Genomic DNA, 25,002 nt, shown 5'->3' with positions numbered 1-25,002 from the left:
ATACCTCTGTTTCCGTTCATCCAAACGTTCCATCATTGGCCCCAAGTGTGTCTCTAGTTCCGCCCATTGATCCCCCATTTATAAATATATACTTCAATGGAATATGATACCCTCCAGTGTCGAGCTATCCAAAAGCTTTCGCACGCTGTATAACAATGTTACTAAACTTTGATATTATAATTATCTAAATTTTTGATCAATTTACGTTAATGACCCGTGTTTTCTTTTTTTCTTTTTTCTCTCTTCTTCATTTTCAATTTTTTTGTTGTTATGGTCGTCAAAAAGTTCGCTTCCAGGATCTATATTATTATTGGCGTTATGTTTAATTTTTATTTGAATAAATTGACTTGAATTGAGTGCAAAACATGTTTACTATGAACAATTCTATCCACAACAACCGCTCTCTGATAATATCCACTTTCAAATTTATTCCAAGGAAGACTGCTTCATGGATATGTCTTCAACATTTATAGGTTTACATGTGATATTCAAGAAATCTGACAATACAATGCCAATTCTTACAGATGGAATATCCTATTGAAATAGTATATTACACAATTTATTTCTATAAATCAGTGTCTACATAAATGGAATGTTGGTGAGTACTAGCAAACAATCTCTCAAATTATACGAGCTATATACAGTTCATGTTGATGACACCAAAGTCATACAAGGAACTGAGGGGTTCATCCAATTAGTATGAATATGTTACAAATACTGATAGTACAAATGCGCTTAAAAATGCGACAACTGGTGAACTAAATTTAGTTGGGCAAATAAATCATGAGATATTTAATATACCAAACTGACTACCACCAAATATTAAAGATGATATACAATTTACGCTTGCTTCATCCACTTTCATTTTACAAAAAGAACTTCCTATCAATCCCGATGTAACACTCTCTCTCACCTCGTCAATACTTCATGTACGAAAGCAACAGGTTACGAGTTCTGTTGCTTTGGCAGTAAAGAAACTAAGAACAAGTGGAAATATTATTAAACTACATGTTCCCCACACAATCACCAATAAGCGTCATATTGCCATGGGCTCACGCGCTTTCATCGACTCTTCATTCATGAATGGTGAAATTCCATCAAAATTGGCATTGGGATTTGTAAAAAGTGCTAATGCAATAGGAGGATGGACAAGTTTCTCATATAAACTTGAAATGTTTGGACTTTCATCTCTTGTGTGTAAAGTAAATAGTATTCCACTCTACAATTTATACTTTGATCAACCCTATAGGACACTGTATGAGTAAACCATTGCAATCCCTAGATCGAAATTAACAACTATTTGAAAATGGAATAACTGATACAATGTTTGCTAAAACTCATAGTATCACTGTATTGGACTTGCCCGGGAGGCAAGATATGACTATTTTATGAACGGGGTGTGTTCGTTTAAAGTGCTAATTTGTCGACCCATTATCTGAGAGTATTGCATTAATTTCATTACATCAAAATTCAACTTATTGGAAAACTACTCCTGAAGGCAGTGTTTTACTAGACCTCGCACTATGATCCCAATTCAAATAATTAGCGTATTTATTATGGATCCATGTATGTCAAACTGCAAATCCTATTGTATACCATTGGACTTCCTTGAAAAAGTTCAAAGTGTTAACAATTCCATTATCGTTTTTAATCGCAGGTCATCGAGTGTAAAGATAGGTCATTGGTTATGCCTCTTTCAAACAGTGAAGAATATAGAATGTTTTTATCCTCTTGGCCTACCACATACATTCTACACTCCGCATATCAACAATTTTATTAAAAGCAGTGGGAAAACTATTATTCAAAACCAAAAGAGAGTGCAGGACATACCGACTTAAAGCTGTGGTTTTCATGCATTACTATTTTTCGCTTTCAGATGTCGCAGCTATACTTACAGCGATTTTCTCAACATTTAAGTAGGCAATCCTCTTCTGACTGACTTGATAGAGGAAAATATACTTTCATACCTGTATAATATTGATTTTAGTAACCTATGAATAAAATGTTCTAAAAATATATGTAAATATGTTTATTAATAAAAAAAATGTATGTATACATAAAAATGACTTTTTTCCCATCTTTAGATTTTTTTCTTCTTCTTCATATAGGCAACTGTCAAGAACAATTGATGGTGGTAGATCATTTGAATTCACTGTATATTGATCTTGAAGCGCTGCAAAGTCAGGGTCACATTTTCTACTGTACAATGTATTTTCACTCTTATTGTATCACTTTGTGTAGTCAATGATACTATTTTCATTCATGTTGTAAAATTCACGTGTTTCAATTTGCCTATTTGAATTAATATCACATACAGAGTTTTTAAATGGTGAATCACATTCTATAACACCCAAATAAAAATTAGTAGGTTTATAATCATAGTCCGGTCTTCACAATGATGACGTAGAAACCAAATTGTCTTGTTACTCTAACAGTTGAATCATAGACCTGATTCTTCCTTCCAAAACAATTTAAAACTAGGACGATACCAATCTCTTATAAATAAACTAAAATCTCGTTTAGGGTTCTTTCCAATCCTGCCAGGAAAGGTGTTATCTCACAGATCATATTTATCATATTGACAATTGGAGCACAGGTGTCCTCTAGGGTGAGACTCACAAATCTCTTCAAGAAAGGAATTACAATATTTAATTTGTAATGGATATCCTCTATGCAATTTACATGGATTACATAATTTTTACTTTTCATCATACGCGTCAATAACTGTACAGTTCTCACATGATGACTAGCTGTCCAGTATATACATGCATAGTGGACATGTATAGAACGTTTTTTTTCCAGTGTTAACTCTCTCACAGCCAAAATAACTGATCTATGATCGATAAATAGAACATTCAAGAGAAAGAGAGAGAGAGAGAGAGAGAGAGTGAGAGAGAGAGAGAGAGGGAGAGAGAGAGAGAGAGGGAGGGGGAGTAATCGCGTGATATCACAAGCCTCTTTGAACAGGATTTTCTAAATTCTCGATTTATTTATTGTTCTCATTTGGATAGAGTCTTAAATTTCTAAGGGAGTGTGTTCAAAAGCAAATCCACAATGTTTTTTTTCAATTAATATATCAATAAATTGAGTAAATGCGTTTGAATCACATCGTAAAAGTTGCATAAAATGGTCTAATGGTGGATCATCATTTCTTATTATATCGTCAAGTATTTTTTGAGAAAATATTTTCCTCTGAAGAGATAACTCTAGAAAATCCTCATCTTGAATCAAACATTTTTCCATAATCACAAGATTCAGCATAGTTTTCTCTTTCTCAAATCCATCAATTTTTCATTCGTAACACTCTCACAGCTAACTTCGGACTGACCAGGATTCTTTCTATTTCAAGAATGTTCGGTAACCTACTAAAAAATTTAACAAGAAAAAAAAATACATTTTCAATTTAGAAACATTTTTATTATGTATATAATTACAACATTCAATTACTGATGCAATTTACTCTCCTCATTATATTTTACTATTGCATTTAAAGCTGCTTGAAGTCTATGTATATGCATAACATCAACTTTCGCTGCAAAGTATACCTGCTCCTCAATTTAAATTTACTCAATGATATCACATATCTTGCATGCACATCATCCCATTCAAGGACTAGTCGTGATCCTCCTTTTCATTTCTACTGCTTTGTTTGGTACTTTCGTCTTTGTATTATTGCTTTTATTACCAACTACACTATCAACTTCTAATAGCGTAAAGATACCACTCATTGTTGATAATATACATCTTATCAAATAAACGAGTATAATCAAATTATTTTCTCTCTGAATTGTATTCTCTTACTAAAAAGAATTACACTAAAAATCCGTTCTTATATTGGTTCTGTTGCTATGAGTGGTTGTTAGGGCCTTATGGCTATGGTATATGCAGGTCATGACTCTAGTATGCAGGTTATGTCTCAGGCTATTTTTAGTGACTCCATATTTGTAGTGTCATCAGTAGCATTGAGTAGATTTAGCGTCACAGGCTATTTTTAGTCTGCCATATTTGGGTGTGTAAGGTGGAACCAGACTTCCTCCACTGCTTAATACTTAAACTAATCCAACATTTGGACACAAACCTCCATATACTCCCGCTTTCCTAGAAGTATTTTGTGGTACACGCTGTCAAATGCTGTCTTAATATCTAGAAACACAGCTGCAGGCAAAGCACCGAATCTAGGATTCTGTTTACGAATAAACTTAGTAAAGTAAGGGGGTCACGGTTGAATGGCCAACTCTAAACCCGAATTGACGGCTACTAAAAAAGCCTTTTGCCTTTAAATATTGTTAAAGCTGGTTTTTCATTTGCGTTTCAACAACTTTTGAGAAAACTGATAAGATTGATATTGGTCCATAATTTGCTGTGACTGTATGACACCCCCCTTTGTGAAGAGGTATTATCCTTCCTTTCTTTAACATTTCAGAAAAAAAACCTTTATTTATTGAAAGATTTGCAAGGTGAGTTAGGAGCTCAACAATGATCATCACTATTGCTTTTAGTGCCTATGTGTGGACCAGGTCAAAACCAGAAGCAGAAGAGCCCTTCAAAAGTTTTGAGATTAATTTGAGCTCACCCGATGTTACAGGATTCACCGCCATTGATTTCGGCACTTGGAGACAAGGTATTCTTTGGGTGATTTAACTGGTGTCCTGGCTAAATTTGCAGTGGTTTGGTCGATATTTGAAAAAAAAGAAGTACTAAACGATGTGACAACCTGTGTAGGTTCGGTTATTTCTCCATCATTCACGACCAGTTTTTCTGTTAATGTTAAAGACTTAGTTATTGACCGCAATACCGAATTAATAATTTGATAAACTTTTCGACCATCCTTTCCGTTTTCCATCAGTTTTAGTGTAGGTAGCCTCTTTCTGCTCTATGTAATACAGTCCGAAGGACATTCCTATATTTCTCGTAATTCTATAGCCTCACTAGGCTTGGGCGATGCCTAGAATTTCCCCAAAAGTGGTTTTTCTTGTTCACACAGGACAGATGACCATCCGTCATCCAGGGATCAATTGATTGTCTTTTTATCGTTCATTACCGTTCATCCGAGAATCAGAAGACGTCCCTTCTATTACATTAGAAATTACATATTTATTTCTAGGAAAATTATTATCATCAAACAAATGGAAATCATTTTCTAACATAATTTCGTGATCAAAAATAAGCCTATAATTTAACTAAGACTCTTCTAAATTGTTTAATCTATATATATCCAAATACCACTCGGGGACAAAGCTGAAGGAAAAGGAATTACTAAATTATTGCAATCGGCGGTGCGTCATGAAAATTCCAGAAGAGCAAGGAGCTAAAGCCTGTGGAAAAATCCGATTGAACTTCTAAATGGAACACTAAAAGGAAACAAAAACAAACTGAATTCATTGAAATTTGAAAATATGCAAAAAAGAAAAGAATATTGAAAAAAGATGAGACAAAAGACGAAGAAAACAAACATTCTTTTATATCGTTTTCTGCTTATATAAAAATTATTAATATAGACATTATTTTAAAGATCCATTTAACTACGCCGATTCACTTGATATTTGATAAAATTATACACATTGATGTATATCACACATCAACTATCATTGAGGAGGTCTGCTGAGTTATTGCATAGGCAGAGAACGGGAGCTGAACCTGATGCCTCAAAAGGCGCATTTGTATGCTCGACTTGAGAGCAGAATTACTTTGCAGCTTCAACAATAATTTAAAAAAATGGAAAAAACATCGCGCGATATCACATACAAAAAAAAAACAAATATGATTCAAAAAGTGACAAGACTACTGGTTGGAATCAACCTCCTCTGAGTCATTTTTCGCAACAATTTTAGCGGATCGTAACAGTCATCCTCGTATTTAAGCCATTGTTGCGAGCTTTTTGAATCTTTTGTCTCCCGCCAAGTTTCAAGTTAATCTGGACCACATGAGTATCGCTGACCTTTTCTGCTCTCTTTGCATTTTTTAGCTTGTAACCCCAGAGCCAATAATTTCTTTCTTTGTTTTCCTAGTTCGGCCGGTAATTCCGTTGACACGCTGTAGCCAGTTTTCTTTAATTTACCACATCCTTTAAGGAGCAATAAGCGACGATAATTTTTGAGTTGCACGGAAATAGGCTCAGCTATTTTTTTCCTGCCGCTCCGCAGACTAGGGCCATCACCATCATCAGACACAGTGGATTTTTGGACTCTATACTCGACATTAATACCTATCTGAACAGGATCCGCAATTCCAAATTTCATTCCGAAGAAACTTTTTACTGTGTCGCGAAGATTTTCTGATCCATTTGGCGTATCAATCTCGTGAGAGCAGAATATTATTTTTCCGTATATGTAAGAAAAAGATGATATATAAAAAAATTGTATCTTAGCTCGATGGGTATTATTCATGGGTATCAAACACATTGCCACCATATCTCCAGTTTGAACTTCCGGGTGGTAGGAAACTGAATTTTACATGTGATGAATGGATTGAGGAGCTGGCGAATGAGCCTCCTCTTTCCATAGCTTCTGGAGGTGCCAAAGAATGAAGGATTTGTTGAATATGAAGGGGATTTGTTTATTTATCATTTTAGAAAATGATGTAGGCAATTAGAAAATTGCCGGCATCAGGCAATTTTCTTCTTTTTTTGCTTGATTTAACCAAATACGAATTCTGAAGTTGATGAACTAACCAGAGAGTTAGCAAGCTGTCAAAATGATATTAGATTTACCCTCTCTCAAATGAAACTCTTCAAAAATTTGCAAAACAACACACAAAAGCAGTTTTTCTTCTAATATTTGACAATTCTCAGCTAAAATATAAAGACCTGCATAAGGCAAAATTTGTAAACCAAGAGACACAAAAATAAATCTTCCTTTTTTTAAAGATGTCAAAATAATGAAAGTTTAGTAATCTTTCATGATCTGAAATATTTCTAGAATAAAAAAAAATATTCATATTCACTTACACAGGCATTCAGATTTCAGTTTGGAATACCTCTAGCCGAAAAACCCTCTTATGAAAATATAGATGCTATTATCAAATGATAACTAAATAATAATTATTTAGTTTGGAACTATTTTTTCCAACAATAATGATAGTAATAAAAGATTTTAGAGTTCAAGAGTTAACTCAAACTTAGTTGTTGCCGAAATATTTGTCTCTCGGTCATCAAACTCGGGTTGTGTTCGACGGGACTGGAACACTAAACGGGTCCGCCTTATTTCAGCATTAAACTGGATCTTGGCTGCTCCTAACTCACGGTTTGTTATCACGAACAGCTTGATTTCGGCCCTTGGCAGACAACTTTTTCGACGAAATTTTTTCACTCTCGGCATGACAACTACTCTTCCATGCGTCCCTTGTTTATGCCATGAATTAGTCATCTGTTCCAAAATTGTCCTGTTCCAAAAGTATTGGGATTTTCGATTTAAATGTTTAATCAGCTGTACCGCCATCTGGCGCCATCTACTTTCTTTGAAAATATTAAATTACACAATCGTCAATCAAGTTATTATTATAAATTCTTGTGATACAGGTAAATTCAATCAGTCTTTGTTTACAACTTGACGAGAAAAGAAACTAACAAGGTTCTTTTTAAGTTGAACAAAAGACTATACGTCTGTTTCTATTGAATCGGTAAGTTTGCTCACTACTTGTTGATTAGGCCTTTGTTTTTTACTGTATTAGTATATTTACAAGCCTAGAATTAGGGATTTGAGAAGGAAACATGTTAAGAATACATTTTTAACTTTTAATATGTAAACAAATTGTAGTGGTCTCATTTTGAATGAGCTTCTACAATATTTTATTCGCAACCTCCTCCCCTAATGTGCAAATATATAGCCCAAATTATACATTAAAGAAAAACCTCAGTTTCGTGCCTCCTCAGAGGCAGCACTGGGGGACAGCCACCCCCTTGCCTCCTCCTCCCTGGCTACGCTACTGCCCCCTTGGACCCATCTTAGGTTTGTTCATACCGGAAAACCAAGATCTTTCAAGATTTTTCTTTTAGGTGTTCCAAATTCTGAAGTTTTTTTTAGCGGCGAAACGTTTTCGTCAGTGTTGCCTCTTTTAACTGTGAAAAAAAAAAATAAGAATAACTAACTACTAGAATTTGACGATGCTTTTTTGTCCGTAAAAATTCTACCATTGATAACCTGTGGGTTTCTAAAGACAACTATACTTTCAAAGGAAACCTTCACTGTCCTAAACTGTTTGTTTTCTCGTGTTTTTAGTTTTTTTTTGCTGACTTTTCAGCACCATTTCCTTTTCTTTGTCTTTTTTTATTTTGCACCCCCTTCCTGCCAAAACTGCATAACTGCATATGGAGATCTTCTTAATCAAAAACTGATTTCTAAATTTTTTGAAACATTGATGGTTGTGTGAGTTTCCACTTAAACCAATTCAAACAATTGAATATAATTTTTTTGATACTTTGAAAGCTGTGATCTCATAACCAAAATTTTGGTCTTACATCTTTGTCCAATTTTTATTTTATTTTTTTTAGGGGGGGGGGGGCAGAATGTATTAGTCTTTATCTTTTTCGTGTGCTCTTTAATTTGCCTCTTTTTTAAAGGTTTCACGTCCATTTTCCCCTTATTCAGAGGAATTGTTTGAAGAAGCACGATGAGCATCTCCAAAAATACTTTCCTTTATTTTGCCTATGGAAGTAATCTTCTAAAGGAAAGAATTCACATTAACAACCCCAGTGCAAAGATGAAAGCAGTAGCCAGACTATCAGTAAGTAGTTCTCAAATAGTCACTTTGGGCCTCTAAATAATGGGAAAAACTATAAGTACTGATTTCTTTTCCTTCACATAGTTGAGGTCTTTTGTCAATAATACGTTAGCCGCTAGATTATATTGCAGGGTCACATGTGGCTCTTCAGTGTGTACTAATGTCAGGGACGTACCCGGGGATGGGGGGATTGCCCCCCGAACTCCTAAATTGTCTTCAATTTCTGGACACTTCTAGTTCAAATTATCTAATAAAACTTGTTTTTTTGGAATTCCCCCCCCCCTCCACAATTCCCCATCATTCTCCCGTGAAAAAAATCCTATGTAAAAGAACGACTATGGTATCTTTGGATCATGTTCTATATGTTTGTATTTGTGTGCACTAGAACTGTTGAAGTGAGCTATTGAGGAGTAAAAGCATACAAAATAATTAGAATCTTAATTTAACTTTGTTTACAAAGTTTTTAATTTTATATTCTATCACCTGAACGAAAAACGGGTCTTCCCCGAATAGTTTGGGAGGATTTCTTAAGGAAAGATTTAAGGGAAAGGACAACTTCTTGGGAGGATGTATAGAGGGATGTTTGGAATAGATTATCATGGAGAAGGAACATGCATAACTGTGTTAACCTGAGGGGAATTGATGCTGCAGTGAGTTTTTAGTAGTAGTAGTAATAGAACTGTTTCTAGTTTGGTGTCATGTGCTTGATGCTACTGTAAAAGTCTAAGGCCAACTGCATCATTGGCTCTTTACTGAACACTATGTGTGTCTTGAACGTCTTCCTAAGAACTAATAAAATTAAACTGAATATTTGATATATAATTATATTAATTACTGAAAGCTCATCAGTTCAAGACGAGCTTAATTTTATTTAACTGTAATATTTTATTTTCAATGTTGTTATAAGTACAAAAGAAAATATTAGTAACATTATTTGTTTTCAGTAAAGCGCCAATGACGCAGTAGGCTTTAGTCTTTTACAATTAGTGAAGGGGGAAGTAGCCAAACTCTGGTTTCTAATGAACAGTCTAATGACAAGTTCTAATAAAAAATCTGTTACTATATGTTTCTTGAAAAGTCTTGGAAATTTAGGAAAGCGAGCAGTAGCCAAACGTTCTTTTGTAGCGATCTTTGTTCGTTTAAAGCTTGATTTTTGCATTCAGTTTAAGTTTTCCTCGTTTTAAGATTTATTTATTCATACTAGTACCTGTTGTATGTTTGTTTGCTATGATTGTTTATTTAATATCTGTTCGTTTTTGGTTTCATTTATCCTTTAATAGTAATTCCTGGTCGTTTTGAGTTCGAATTATTATAGGTTTAAATTTTTGCTGATCTTAAGTTTAATATGGCCTTTACTTTTCTTTGAAAAACTTTTTTGTCGGAAAGTTCTTTTTAATTAACAAATGAAAAATAGCACCATTAGATTCCTTGTTTCATGTTTTTTTCCAAATATCATGGTTGCTTTTCTGACAATACACCCTACCCCCCTGATAGTCTACCCCCATATAAAGCCCTAATAATATATCTCTCCGTTGTTTTGAATCTCGTGACATATCATCTTTGTTAAGACGGATTATCTACATTCTTGGCTTCATGAAATCTAGATTCGCCTGTTGTGGTTATTTCAATATTGAACACGAAAATCTGATTAATAGAAACGTGATGCATATTATAAAGTAAGAATTCCATTGTCTTAGTTTTTTCTTTTAGTCTTGTATACATCCTAGGGCAATATTTGGGACAATACAGAGATTAGTAGAATTGTTTTGTATTATGAGAAAAGCGACCATAATATTTCAAAAGAGCATAAAATAAAGAATCTAGTTGAACTACTTTTATTTCTAACATGTTACCTTTAGAAGTGGACAATCCCTAAATTAATACTAAAATATCTTCTCAATTCCGGCGGAGGATATTTAAAACCACGTAAAGGTATAAAAATATGAAGATTTGAGTTAAAATACCGGTTTTGAATGTTCAGAGCTCTCCTGAGCTTTTAAGCCTCCCACAGTGCTAAACACTCTTGACCTTTTCTGCTACTATGGTTATTTTTCTATAACCATTTTCCGAGAAGATTTAACAGACGATAACAGTGAGGAAAATAATATCTTTTGGAAACACGAATAAGTGTATTTGTATAAACACAAATAAGTGTTTAAGCCCATTGATTTTCTATAGGGTGCTAGAGAGCTTGGAAATTTGTGAATAATTTTTTTTTGGCTCGGATCAGTTTGAAACTTACTGTAGTAAGTATTTTCGAAGACCACGCTGCCTTTCCATGACGACAAATAACAGTTCAAATAGGGATGAATCCTTTTCTTAGACAGTGAAAAAAACAATAAAAAAAAAATACTGGATATTTCGATCGCATATACAATGACCGTTATTAGCAGATATTATCAATCTTTTTTAAGATAAAGCAACAATCCATTTTAGGATTTTCTTTTTTTTTTACGTTTAATTTGGTATCACTTCTGCACAATGGCTCAGTTCAATGACTGGCTCTCGTTTTGGTTCTTAAAAGGACATGTCATGATTAGGTTGTACACAAAGTTTCAACTTCGCTCTTTACTTCCCTCGGAAAAACTTTTTTTTTTTTAAATTAATTAACTTTAGAAGTGGACAATCCCTAAAGTAATACCAAAATATCTTCTCAATACCGGCGGAGGATATTTAAAACCACGTAAAGGTATAAAAATAAGAAGATTTGAGTCAAAATACGGTTTTTGAATGTTCAGAGCTCTCCTGAGCTTTTAAGCCTCCTGAGCTTTTAAGCTAAAGACTCTTGACCCTTCATGCTACTATGGTTATTATTATATGTTTAATATGTTTATTATTATTATGATATGTTTATATGCTTATTATATATTATATGTATTATATGTTTATTATTATATATTATTATTATATTTCTTATTACTACTCTTAATTGTATGTTCGTTTATGAAATACATATGGTGATGAGAGGGGGAGGGGTAATCATCGGAATGCTCAATTCCTTTGGTTTTTGAAATTTGCGGGACAAAATATGGCTAGTCCCGCAGATGCGTCTTTGTAAGCCACTTAATCATGGCATATACACATAAAACTCCCTTTGGGAGGGGGAAGTGGAATTAATTCGATAGAGGGGGGATTTAAATTAGAAAAAAGCCAAAACAGGGAAATTGAAAAGTATAAGAAAATTCGGGGAAATCGAATGTTGGTTTGGAGAGGGGTTAGGCTCAAGGGGTCTCCAACTGCATGCGTGTCTGATTCGGACAGTTTTCTTCAAATCTTAACTATGCCCCTGAGATAACAACATATTGACTATAAAAAAAATAGAAGTCAAGCATCCTTTGTCCCTTTTCTTTTATTCTGCAAAACAAATTTTCTAACCGTTCTATCAAACAGTAAAAATTGCTTTGTTTACTCTCAGCACAAGGTCTTTGTAAATAATGCACACAATACTTGCGAAATTTGTTTGCGCAATCTAATAATGAGGAAATCGGTTCAAGTTGAATTCATACGAATTTTAGGTTTAGAACGGTAGAATTAATTATTCTCCTTGTGTCTTCAGGACAGGAACCATCTTATTTATTCCGATTCAAATCGCAAGGTATGCGCTTCTTGGGGCTACTAAATTAAAAACAGAGCGATAATGAACACTAATTACATTTAGAATAGGGTCGTTTAAAAATCTGTTTATTTCTAAGACGTTGCCAATTGATGCGGCAGCGCAGGTAGACAGCCTCGTAAAATTTCATGATTTTTGTTCCATCTTTGTACTTTGAGTGTAACCACCAGCTTTTTGTCAGTTTTAACAACCAGCCCCTCTCGCTTTTGCACCTCCCAGGGGCTGATCTAAGTCAAGCCCATGAAAACTGATACGAAAAATCTACTTCAACCACGGATGCTATTATAGAGTAATGAGCATCATTTAAACATTTTCTTTTAGCCTTTTGAGGAAAAAAAAAACAAGTAGAAGATGTATAGTCTTTCGAAGCAGGTACTGCTCAATTTATTAATCCTGAATTAATTATAGCTAGGCCAAATTAATTGGTCTTACAATTTTAGTAGACTTTGCTGAAACGAGCTGATTTTCCAGGGCTACCAGCTAGATTTTAATTATTTCAGTAGTCGTTGGAATGGTGCTGTGGCTACAATTACAAAAACACCTACAGATGAAGTCTGGGGAATTGTTTGGGAGATGGATATGGAACATCGTCAGACTTTAGACAGGTAAACAGCCAAAATATATGAGATTTTGAGCGGGCATGGACACCTCTGAAATATGCCTATCCCCTGGGTATACATTTCTTTCGGTTCTGTTTAAGTGTTTGGTTAAAATAAACTGGCTTCGTTCAATATCTAGTAAATTTGTATAATTATGTTGAATCAATTAGATCGATTAGAATAAATCAGCGCTCTTCCAAAAAGAGGGCAAGGGGAAGACTCAAGTTTCAGGAGTCAGCAAAGAGAAAATTTTTAAATCTATGAGTAACCGGTAAAAGTGACAGGACTTCACGGGTCTAGTAAAAATCTCGGCGTAAAAATTCACGGGTCTAGTCGAAAATTTTTCTTACAATATTAGCTGTACGATAATATTCGAACTATATAGCATTAAGTGAAAACCATCTAAAGTATTTTATTGATTATTTTATATTTTCTTAGCTGTTATTTATCAAGAACATAACATTTCCTGTTTAAGACTTATGAATTTGTAACACGGGGAACGTGGACAGCAAGTCAATTCTGGGCCCAACGAACTATTTTAAAGCATTTATAAATTTCAGACTGAGAAGCATTTAAGTTATTTTTTCAGGTATTTAAGAAGCTTTAGCTTTCGCAAGGAAAATATAAGTGAAATGAAGCTTTGCATTTTAGAGTACGGGATTCTATTCTTACGCCGACGAAGCAGGTGTTGAAACATTCGAAGAAGTTGATAGGTTTCTTTTTTTATCTGTTTGATCTTACTCAAATTTCTATTTATTTGAACTTTATTCACTTAATGGTTTTTTTATTTGGCTTTCTTCGGCTCAGTAATGCATGGTATTCTTCTAGGAAAATTAGACATTCTTCTAGAAAACATTGGAGTCGTTTAGTCTTAGTCCCATTTGTGTCTTTTGTATAGGAACAATTTTATTAGCAAGAAACCTCTGAATTACTTTGAAATTATGTCTGGAATCGCAGAAGAATACATTCTGGGCCTTGCTTCTTTTTCGTTTTTGTTAATGATCTGTTTATGCGGTAAAAATGTGTATTCCAATGTTCTGGTACAGTTTGTATCGCCTAGTAAGCCCAGGTTCCAGCTAAACTCAGACGACGGCCTAGTTGCATTCGCTGATGACAGTATATTATCTCCAGTAGCACTTCAGAAAGCACCGAATTTTGTTTTCCTTGCGAGAATTCTTTCATATTTTAATGTGAACTATTTGGCTCCGATTCCTTGGAATTCTCCTTGATGAGAATTTGTCTTACAAATTCCACATTAGTCTATTAAAATTAAAATCTGAGCATCCTACGTAACCTGAAGCGCAAATTCCTCGGATCTATCCTATGGCTTCTTTTCTTCATCTTGAACCAATCATGTTTCTTATTATCCTACTATATGGATATCTACTCCATTCACATTTGCAGAGCATAGTGTCTCTTCATGCGAAAGCCAGACTAGATTTAAAGTTTACAAATCCATCTACTGTTGAACCCCCTCTAAAACCTCCGTCCTGTTTATGCCCTAGCTTGTGAATCCTTTATATTTGCAAAGCTGCATGTGACACTTCCAATTGTCTTCCAGCCTCCAATTTTTTCTTCCAGCAGTTCGTCTTATTACTTGCGTTGCTCTGACAACATAATATTGTTATTGCCAGGTCTGTGGAGTCCCGTATTGCCTGATTAGTAGATTTCATCACATTTAAATGAACCCTATCTGTTTCCTCCTGTCTATTTTCATTTTCTTCTTATTTTTATCAGTAAATGTTTTAAATAGTAAGTATTTAAATGTTTTGTTCTAATAGTTTAATGTATAAGTCTTTCGTTTCATGATCCCCCTCCTTCACAAGCCATAAACTCTGTGGGGATTTGTGATTGTATTAATCGAATGGTTTTTATTGTTCTTTGGTTGAAATATATCGTATCTTTTGGGAACGAGAAGGCTTAAGATGACAAAGTCTATAGCAACTTAAAGGTTCCTGTTTCTACCACATAGAAAAATCAACCACATACAAATTGCCCCCTCCCCCAATCAACGTCACTGCTCTGATCTATATACTATTGACGAGGAGAGATCCTGAATGCCAAATTAAAGCACCATGAGATAATCATCTCAGTTGATGACCTTCCTCCCCCTCCCTATTTTCAAACCAACTATTACCAAGGGCTGACCCCTGTCTACAAGGTATTTTGATTAGCTTGACCTACAGAAATACTTGCTATATTTACTACTGACTGGATTGCCTCTCATGGGCTAAAATAACCCCTGAAGCAGAATTTAGTTTCTTTCTTAAACGTTCAAATTCTTACTTAAAACCATCTTCGGCATTCCTGCCAAATGATTACGAAAATATTATATAACACGATTACGGTAATATTAATAATAAACTATTACCAAAGGTATTCATAATAAGCGGATTTTATGAGCATAACCCAACATTTTTACTGTACTTATTACGCCAAAAGGACTATTTTCCAACTCACTGAATTGCCTCTCATGGGATAAAGTATCTCCCGAAGTAGAATTTAGTTTCTTTCCTAAACATTAAGATCCCTACTTAAAACGATCTTCGACGCACCTGCCGAATCATTACGAAAATTTGAATATATAGTGTTGTGCAACAGGTATTTTTGGGATGATTCCATGACCATGAATAGAGAACACGAATTATCATGAAATTGCACAAAGAAAAAAAAAAACGATGCAAATAGTGATTTGGTTCACGAGAGCAAAGCAATCATTTTTCAAATCATCTGATTGTGTAAAGCAGAATTTTTCATAGAAATTTTTCAGCCAATAATAAAATTCTATTAAAAAATTGGATTCGCTCAAATTATCGCTAGTTTAATCTCAAAAATCTCGTTTTTCTTTTTTCTTTTTTTTTTTTAGCTAGTATGTCCGCATATCTACTAGTTCCTTGTCTTCCATAACTGATTACTTGCTCTCTTATTTTTTTATTTTTTTTTTGTAAATTAGTTTATTGATAATGATAGATATAGATAGTGTAAGTAACGTTGAAGAGGCAGTTTAGGGAAATATTAACGTTCAGTAAGACTTGTTTTTCAAAAAACGACTATCAAGGGCCAAGATAGGCCGAAGTTAAAGCCGTTTCCGAGTCAAATTTATAAATAAATACAGCAAAAAAGAAAAAAATATACAATGAGATTGGTTAAAAAAGAAAGTTACACATGTCAGAATGTCTACAACATTCAAAGGAATTAAATCTAGTAGAATTTACAAAGAAATTATATATATATATATATATATATATATATATATATATATATATATATATATATATATATATTACAAGGAAATTAATCAGTTAAATAAGAACACAAGGGGAGGGGGGGGGGGTAAACGAAGGAAACTGTGCAAATGACATGAAGGAGGCAAAATATTAAAATGGTTTACTAATTTTTAGAGGTAATGTAGGGCACAAAAGTTTCTAAGAAATTATAGTTGCCAGCCGATGAAGAGTCGTAGCCACTCTTTGTCGTTGATTTTGTTAGGAGTATCTGCTGACAAAGATGATACGTGGAAATTAAAAAACAATTCTCTTTCAGACAGGAAGGTGTTCATACCAGTATATATCGACCAATTACCGTTGAAGTTGAAACCGCAGAAGGTGAAACTTACACATGCCGTTGTTATGAGCTTATTCGACCATTGGAAGAAGATAAACGACCATCTCGAGTTTATAAAGAGGTTATAATAAAAGGTGCTATTCAGCACAGCCTTCCAGATCATTACATCCACAGATTGAAGAAAATTGTTGATAACGCCTATGATGGTGTGGTTGAAATAAGAGAACAGCTGATTGATCAGCATAAAGTTCGAAGTGCTGCGTGAACAGCTGCCTGTCAAGTGACAAGAAACTTTCAAATTAACTATTCAGCTTCTTTGTTTGGAAACAGATCCTGCCATTTCATTGGATTAATCGTGTAATTTTATTTTTGTATCTTATTTCACTTCCAATAAGGGATGAACGTGGTTTTTGGATTGAATCTAAGCTGTTTCGCATTTATTGGAACTTAATCACCTCTTTCGACACATTTTGGCACGAGATAACTAGAATATTGACACCCAAAAACGCATTGGTCGGTATTTAATGTATGACGGGAATTTAAGAAAAGAAACCTTAGTGTGAAACCCTGTTAAATGCTCATCTCATGGCTTAATACATCTTCAAAAATAGTATTAGGAAAGATCACAGCATAAATATTATACAGTATGGAAAATTCTTATAATCTCCATTAAAGATTTTTGAGACATCAGTCACACACATTTCGTCATGACTTCACCTTCCCGTATGCGCAATGACAAATTTTTAGCGCATTACGATGGGAATACAGGAGACCTGCTGAAACTATTGCTGTGACGCATTGGGAACATCCCAAACCGCACCCTGTGATGTGTCCCATTTCTGAACCAAATTTCCATACTGTATGATATTTATGGTATGAGAAAGATCTCAATATTAACTATAAAAAGTTTTTTTATATATCGAAAATCCCAGCCAATTCTACTATTTGAGGCAGTCTTTGCATTTAAGCTGTTCTCCCTTGGGCCATGAAACTCATTTGAATTTCGCCGTTAGTCCAGAGCGACATTATTCTAGAATCTAGATTCACGTTACTTTACAATAGAAAAATCAGCAACAACTTAAGAGGATCTGTTCTTTATTGGTTTTTCTGTAGTCATGACTATCTCAGAGGCCTACCCTCAATTTTGCTTTCTGTTGAGAAGCAATCCTGGCTGCATTGACAAGAGCAGCTTTGTCAGACGTCGTAGTTCTGCTTAAAATGATTTCATGAAATATACACAAACTTGTCTTCAAACTTTTCTATTAATTCCGTCATCTTGAATAGCGTCGAATTGCCTTGATGTAGCACCATCTGGACTTAGCGTCGATATAAAAATGACGTTAGTCAAGTCCTCTTACCGTTACATATATGTATTCAATTTTTTTACCCCTTAAGTCAATGTAAACGCGTAAGTTTCATGCTCGATCCACACCATTGACATGCCTGTTGACAAAAGAGCCAAAATTTATGAATACTTCCTTGATTTTAGCGGCACACTTATACTACAGGAGGGAAAATTGAAAGGGCAAGCAATTAGTTTGAAAACCCTATATTGTCACCATCTTGTTATTCCCTAGTATTGTAAGCTAATACTAGGCCTGTGTCTTTGCATCTCTTGCCAGATTCATATTTTTTTTTTCTTTGAAAAGAAAGTAAGGGTTTTATTAAAAAACAATCAGTATGCCAAAACCCGAAGCAAAGCTTTATCATCCCACTAGGGCCTAGTGGCCCAAATAATCATCCCACTAGAAGTGGGGTGAGTTAATATAAATCAATTTATTCAAGGTGACGACAATCAACCACAAAAACAAAATAAAACAACATCAAAAAACCCTTCGGGACCATTAATCCATCACACAGATGAAGAAAAATCCAACAATTCAATTTAATAAATAAAGAAACCAGAAAACTGGTCATCACACAGATAAGAAAGCTGCTGTGCCAAGGTTCCATCCTTTCTAATTTCAAAATTATTCTATTACTCTTCACTCTAATTGGTCAATCATAAACATTTACGTTTAGAAGATAAACATGGCTCAACTTACTAAATTACGGCAGAGATAAATTATTGGCGCTTTAGTCATAATTTTGATTAAAACCACAAGTTTTAAGATACTATGGCTCTGGCATCAGTTTCGCCCGGGATTGCCACCCCTAGTGATTTATCACTATTTCTAGTATAAACAAAATTACTAAATCAGCACTTAAATCACTAGATTATTGAAGAAAATCACTAAGTCACCCAAAAAATCACTAATATCTAGTGATTTTTTGTTTCACCTGGTTGCAACCCTGATGTCTCCCTTGTCTGCTGATTTTGAGAATGCAGAATTTAACCTGAGCAACCACAAGGCGCAAAGTTATAGGCGCGTCAAAGTTTCCTTTGCCCCAAGCGGGAAAAAACATTTACTGGATAATCTCTTGGATTCAAGTTTTTATCAAATCAAAAACGTAATGCGAAAAAGGGATGCGTTCTGTGGAAACAATCACACGACAGTTTTGCAGCGGTAAGTATGATAACTTATGTCAAGTCTTTTGTAATTCCGACATTACTAGACTTTAAACTCCATCAGCACATCTTTGACCAAATCTTATCCAGGGATAACCTAGGGTATGATCCTAATATAAATAGTTAAAAAATTAGATGGCCTCCAAATATTTTTAGATTCCACATTTTGGTAAAATTACTATGACTCTAATAATTTTATTCTCCAAATTATGGGGGGTAGACCAACTTCCCCCCTGCTCGTATCCCCCCACAACAGAAAACTCCCCGGCGGAAAATCCCCTCCTCGTACATTAAGAACGATCGTGTTTTTTTTAAATTTAAAAGTACTTACAAAATTCCCCCGTGGAACATTCTCCTTAAAGCCCCCCTCCTGCGGAAAACTCCTCCGTGGAAAATCCCCCCCCCCTCCCCGACAATTTCCCTGTATTGGAGGATCGAGTTCATAAATCGAAAAACACAATAATGCACTGAATCGATAAACCCGGACATAGATTTTTTTTTGTCATTTTTTTTACTATAAATTACCCAATAATTAATTTTGATTACATACGCAAAGAGTAAAAAAAGATATGCAAATCAAACTCATTTTAATATGGAAAATTACCTCCCCCCTCCCTGCGTAAAATTTTCTCCACGTGTAAAATAACCCTTGCATTTTTGGAATTAAAACTATTTGAAAATTTGGCTGGATACAAAATACGGATAATTTAGCGAAAGAGATATTTTTTAATTTCGGAAGTGTGTTAGATGACAGAATTAATGATTAACTAACATGTTAATCGAATATTCAACCAGAAGGGACTGTCAAGCATTTGTGTTGAGAGGTCTCAAATTTCAGTCAGCACGAAAAGTATTGAGAGGACCTTTGGGAGGAGGGAAAGCAAAAAAAAATTTATGCGTCTAAAACCTTCGGAAGAATGTACTCAACAACTTCTTTAAAATTTAGTAGCGACCTGATGAATAGTACAGTAATCCATAAAGGACAGACATTTATTCGAGTTTATATATAGAGATTTATGTAAAGGCGATATTTTAAAACGGGTGCTATAGCCCAGGAAATAAGTAATCTAAGGAAAGAAGACTTTAAGAAAAAACGCAAAATGATCGCTTAAAATATTATTACTTAGCATTCGTAATAAAAATCTTATTATATGACCCATTTACAGAGCTATCCTTACTTAACTATAAATTACCATAAGTTCAGGTTTCTTGATCCACGGCTTTCATAGTGAGAACAGAAGGACTCCTTTTGCAAGCTAGTAGTCTTTTAAGTTTTGTAAGTTTTGAAACAGGGCTTCCCTAAGTTTTGCAGAGCTTATTCTAGAATAATTGCGTTAATTTTTTCTTCTTATGAGCTTAAACAAATCAATCAACCTGGTTCTTAGACGTCAATCAACCTTGGTTTCCCTCATAGACAGGAAGGACTTCACAACCAACAAAAACTCAAGCAACGACCATTTTAAGTTCCTATAATAGTCTAAATCATAACAAAAATAAGAAAATCATATTTATTTTACGTATTTTCTGACTTATCTGTGTTTATCGCAAAAGTTATACCACCTGCGAAGGTTTCTGAAATTTCATATGAAACTATTTTGGAATTTTTCCAAAGCTTCGAGACTCTTTTGTCTTTGTCTGCTTTAGCAAATACAAAATCTGGAGTCAACGATGACGGGTCTACACAACCAATATGACAATGACCCTTTTTTACACCATCAATCTGAAAAAAAAAATTGTAAATGTTTTTTATCCGGAGAATTTTTTTGGGAATTTCATGTTTGCATAGTGATTCAAGAGCGTCGGACCGCAGAAAAACATAGAGTTTACTTGTAAAAATATTATGGCTCGAAAGCTTTTCCTTATTTTTACTGGCCCCAAATTTCATATGAAAGAACTAACCAGGTTTCGAATAGAATTTGTTCAGATGAACAAATTCCTTCGGTGTGATTTCCCAATTAATCAGGTTTTTAAAAGATGGTGTTATTTGTTAATCCATACATAAGGAATAATGCGATTGACTTACAAAAATGCATCACGAAAATAAAGGAATGGAATGAAAGCACACTTTTTAACATGAAAATATAGAATAGTACTCTCTCATTGTCTACTCGGTGGGAAACTCAGCATGGTCACTAGAACCCTTAAGTAAAAAACTAACAGATCAACAACAAAAATTTAAAAATATTTATATACGTATAGAGCTTTATCATGTAAAAGAAAAGTAAAACCAAATAATACTAGTAAATTAAAAAAGTGTCCTTAAAAGCATAATACAAAGGAGGAGAAAGCGAACATAAAACACATAACAAGCAGTAAATTACGTGGATGTTTTGTTAATTTTTCCGTAATATAGGGGCAGGGTCGTATCCAGGATTCTTTTCGGGGGGGGGGGGGGGGTTACAAAAGAATCTTTTCAGGGGGAGGGGTTTACAAAAAAAAACACATCAAAAATGTGTTTATATTTATTTTGATGCACTTTTTACGAGTCAGACAAATATTTCGGGGGATTATAACCCCCTAACCCCCCCCCCCCGATACTGCCTTGTATAGGGGACAGATGCTGTTTCATATCTTGAAGTCAAGCACCGAATGGTGGACAAAAAAGGAACAGGCTGATAGAAGGGATGGGCGCAGAGTGTCTTTTGGGGAAAACCTTTTCCGTGTGAGGGTTTTCTATTGCTTTTTTTGAAAAAAGAAGGAAAAATTAACTCTCACGCACCCAAGTGTTTCAATCCTTGCTTTATAAAACAAAAGAATATGGAGCTGCACCTTTTCGAATATGTATGTAATATATATATATATATATATATATATATATATATATATATATATATATATATATATATATATATATATATATATATATATATATATATATATTATTGACTGATTGGTACATATCTATTGGTTAAAAATATATATTTTCAGACAGTTTTTATCGATTTAAATCGCATCACTTTTTTTTAGCATTGAAGACGGCTTACGGCCAGTTCCCAAAGAGATTTTACGAATACCAAGATTCACCCAGCGCTAATTTGAGCCAATCAGAATTTGGTAAATTTTGTCAATGAAAAGTTTGAATGCCTGGAAGTAGCGCTAGCTAAATCCCAATATCAGTAAAATCCCGTTGTGAATAGATCAATACTTTAGTGTTACAGCCTAATACTTCATTTTTACATAAGTAAGTTTTACTTGTGTTACTGCCTCAATAACATAGAAAATATCATGTAGTTATAAAAACTTTACAGTTTTCGTAATAGATCTACAGTTTTGCTGTCTCAATGATTGCGAAAGCATCATTCTACTGATTCTACTGCTCTGTATTATCGAGTTTCGTTACTCATTACGCATAACGAGTAACGAAACCCGACAATATAGAGCACTGACTTGCGTAATGATTACGCAATTCAAGATTGATTAATAAATCAATTGATTTATAGTTAAGTGTTCCAACCTAAGTTAGGTGTTACTCTCTTAATTACTTAGGAAATGTCAATAGTGTTACAATCTTTTACAGTTTTAGCAATAGATCTGGGTTCCGGCTTATTCCCCCCCCCCTCCCAAAAAAAACCCTCTGAAAATTTCCTCTGGAAGCTTCTCCCCAAATGTATAATTGAGCAGCTAAAGGGAAAATAAGACAAATAAAAAAAAAAAGTTTCAAATTGTACATCAGCTTTTATGAAGAATCTCTATGAGCCTTCAGATAAATAAAGGGAGGGTATGGGAGGTGTGTAGGAATTAATATCTCCTCTCCCTTCGTTTAGGTTAAGCCTGAATAAGAGTCGTACAGAATGATACCTCTTTCTTATTGCATAAATATGTTTCTGACATTTATTTTAAAGCTTCATTTAACAAAACTAATTAACAAAACTAATTAACAAAGCTAACATTTAACAAAACTAATTTATTTTAAAGCTTCATAAGTTTGACGCAATGTGCAAGTGCACATCAGCTTTAATGAAGGAAGTATGTCGGATAATTTTGTAGGGGGGGGGGGGATATTTCAAAGGGTACGTTTTAATGCCAAAACATCCCAAATCTCATTGAGCCTTCAGGAAAATGTACAATTAGTTCTAGGAAAGGGAGGAGGGGGCATTGATATCTAGCTCCTCTTGATTTCTAGGAATATCTCTGGTCTACGCCTTTATCTTCTCAGCCCCACACCCTTGTGATTGTAGACACTTCGACGGATGATCGTAGATACTTCTTTTGATATCGAGTCCTTTTGCAACCCCTTATGACATCTGATTAATATTTCAATGCACCCAATTTGTTCAGAATAGTTGTAAATATTAATGAATTTGTATCCAAAGATAACATAACTCCCAGAGCCCCTGAGATAAGGGCAATGAATTATGAGAACTGTCAGTTCTTAACAGATACGTTTTATAGTAGATAAGGAGGCCATAGCCGTTCCTAGAGTGTGTTGCGTCCGAGGAAGATTAATTATAGCGCCCCTCCTGATTCATATATAAGCAAAAAAGCCGAACCAAAGTGAAAAATTTGGTCGAAGTGAGCACCCCTCCAACAACAGCACCTCCAGCCACGGTGACCTGGCAGCTTGTCCCACCTCCCCCCTAGAGCGGCTCTTGGCATATTTAATCTTGGTAGTCCAGTGGCATGAAATTTTCAGGAATTGTTTTCTTGATCAAAAAGATCATCAAAAATTATGCAGTGGGAAGGGTGAGGGGCTAGGGGCTCGGAAACCACAAAAACTTTTTTCCTGATCAATTTGAAACTTACAGCAGTGCGTCATTGGGTCAAGGGGAGTACTTAAAAAAAAATTATTCCCTTTGTCCCTTTGAAATTGGTCCCTTCTCTAACAAAGAAGGCTAAAAAAAACGCCAAATTTTTCCAATATGGCCGAAACTTACATGAAAGTTGGGCTAAGGGGACCCAAATCCAGAAGGAAAATAAAAAAAATATTGTTTCCCCTTGAAATACAGGCCAAAAAAGGACCAGAAAAGCGCCAAAACATTTTTTCCCATCCTCTTCAAATGGAACAGACTATTTTAGAAACTTGGGAGGGGGTTATTCGATTGAAAACTGAAAGCTCTTTTGTCCTTTTCAAAGCTATTGGAGCCGAAAGCTATTGGAGGGCAATCAGCCACCCCCTCAATTCCTTTTCTGCTATTCGACCCTCCTCTAATCCTTATGATATCAAAATCAATTTTGAGACATGTTTTGTTCAAAAACTTCGAAATGTCTCTTAAGTTCGTCTTTCGGGGTTGATATCTCAACCACAGCCCCAATGTTAAATTTTATCTTATCCTGCTATGAGAACTGAACCTCCAAAAACACAAAAACAGAATTAAATAAAATGGAAATTAAGATATAAATACTATCAGATATTCTACACTACATATCTGCTTATATTTAGGATTATTGGTAGAATATTCCAAAATTCCTTCTTTTCTTCATTAATTTATCTGTCATACTTTATCTGTGGGTGCTCAATCTTGTATTTGGAAGAATTTTCCACGAGGGGGATTTCCCAGGGAGGAATAAGTATAGCACAAATATATCTACAGTTTTTAAATCTCAGTGACGGCGCACGTATCATTCAATAGTTCTGTACTACCGGGTTTCATTACGCAATTCAAGATTGATTACTAAATATAGCATAATTAATGCAAAAATCAGTTTCAAAATCTGGTGAAAAAAATAAAAAAAAAACAGCAAGTTACCCATGGTCTAGCATTATTTTTTGAACTATAATTGAGTTGTGTCAGTCCCCCCCCCCCTTTCCGTATTAGGCAATGCTTACATTTTTTTTTTTTTTTTTTTTTTTTTTTTTTTTTGTTAATGCAAATGGATTTTTTTTTTTCATCTGTTGTTCCGATTTTCCTACGTTTTTATAGATGCGGTTTCAAACAAATAAGTGAAATAAATTAGAACTAAATAATATGTAGCCTAATATCAGTCACTTATGCTCATGAGAAGAGAAGATGGTAAAAAAAAAATTATCATTGTTTTTTTTCATACTTTGTACAATATAA

General features: G+C 34.4%; 2 protein-coding genes across 3 annotated transcripts in view; one reads left to right on the top strand and one right to left on the bottom strand.

The window, feature by feature from the left end:
- Window positions 1-7,477: 7,477 nt before the first annotated feature.
- On the top strand, window positions 7,478-16,914 carry LOC148945868 (gamma-glutamylcyclotransferase-like). The gene is made up of 4 exons (XM_089097741.1): window positions 7,478-7,617; window positions 8,558-8,721; window positions 12,803-12,936; window positions 16,474-16,914. Exons 2-4 carry the CDS (start codon window positions 8,608-8,610, stop codon window positions 16,757-16,759), a joined length of 534 nt encoding a protein of 177 aa, XP_088953867.1. The 5' UTR covers window positions 7,478-7,617; window positions 8,558-8,607; the 3' UTR covers window positions 16,760-16,914.
- A 2,577-nt stretch (window positions 16,915-19,491) lies between these two features.
- Window positions 19,492-25,002, bottom strand: part of LOC148945867 (leucine--tRNA ligase, mitochondrial-like) — a 50,055-nt gene continuing 44,544 nt past the window's right edge. For both annotated transcript variants that reach the window (XM_089097738.1, XM_089097740.1), the window contains one exon: window positions 19,492-20,723. In XM_089097738.1, the coding sequence (XP_088953864.1) occupies window positions 20,517-20,723 (207 nt within the window). In that variant the 3' untranslated portion in view covers window positions 19,492-20,516. The remainder of the gene's footprint in view (window positions 20,724-25,002) is intronic.

This window comes from Artemia sp. Qi Xiang Cuo, chromosome 12, assembly GCF_049724085.1.
Source record: "Artemia sp. Qi Xiang Cuo chromosome 12, ASM4972408v1, whole genome shotgun sequence".
Taxonomy (NCBI): Eukaryota; Metazoa; Arthropoda; class Branchiopoda; order Anostraca; family Artemiidae; genus Artemia; species Artemia sp. Qi Xiang Cuo.
The sequence above is the reverse complement of the archived record's forward strand: the minus strand, read 5'-3'. Positions and strand labels throughout refer to the sequence as shown.

Excerpts from the sequence above, each read along its gene's own strand:
- LOC148945868 (XM_089097741.1), top strand. The coding sequence starts at position 8,608 with ATGAGCATCTCCAAAAATACTTTCCTTTATTTTGCCTATGGAAGTAAT. Across the intron at positions 8,722-12,802 it reads AAGCAGTAGCCAGACTATCA|GGCTACCAGCTAGATTTTAA; the intron begins GTAAGTAGTTCT and ends CTGATTTTCCAG. Across the intron at positions 12,937-16,473 it reads CATCGTCAGACTTTAGACAG|ACAGGAAGGTGTTCATACCA; the intron begins GTAAACAGCCAA and ends ATTCTCTTTCAG.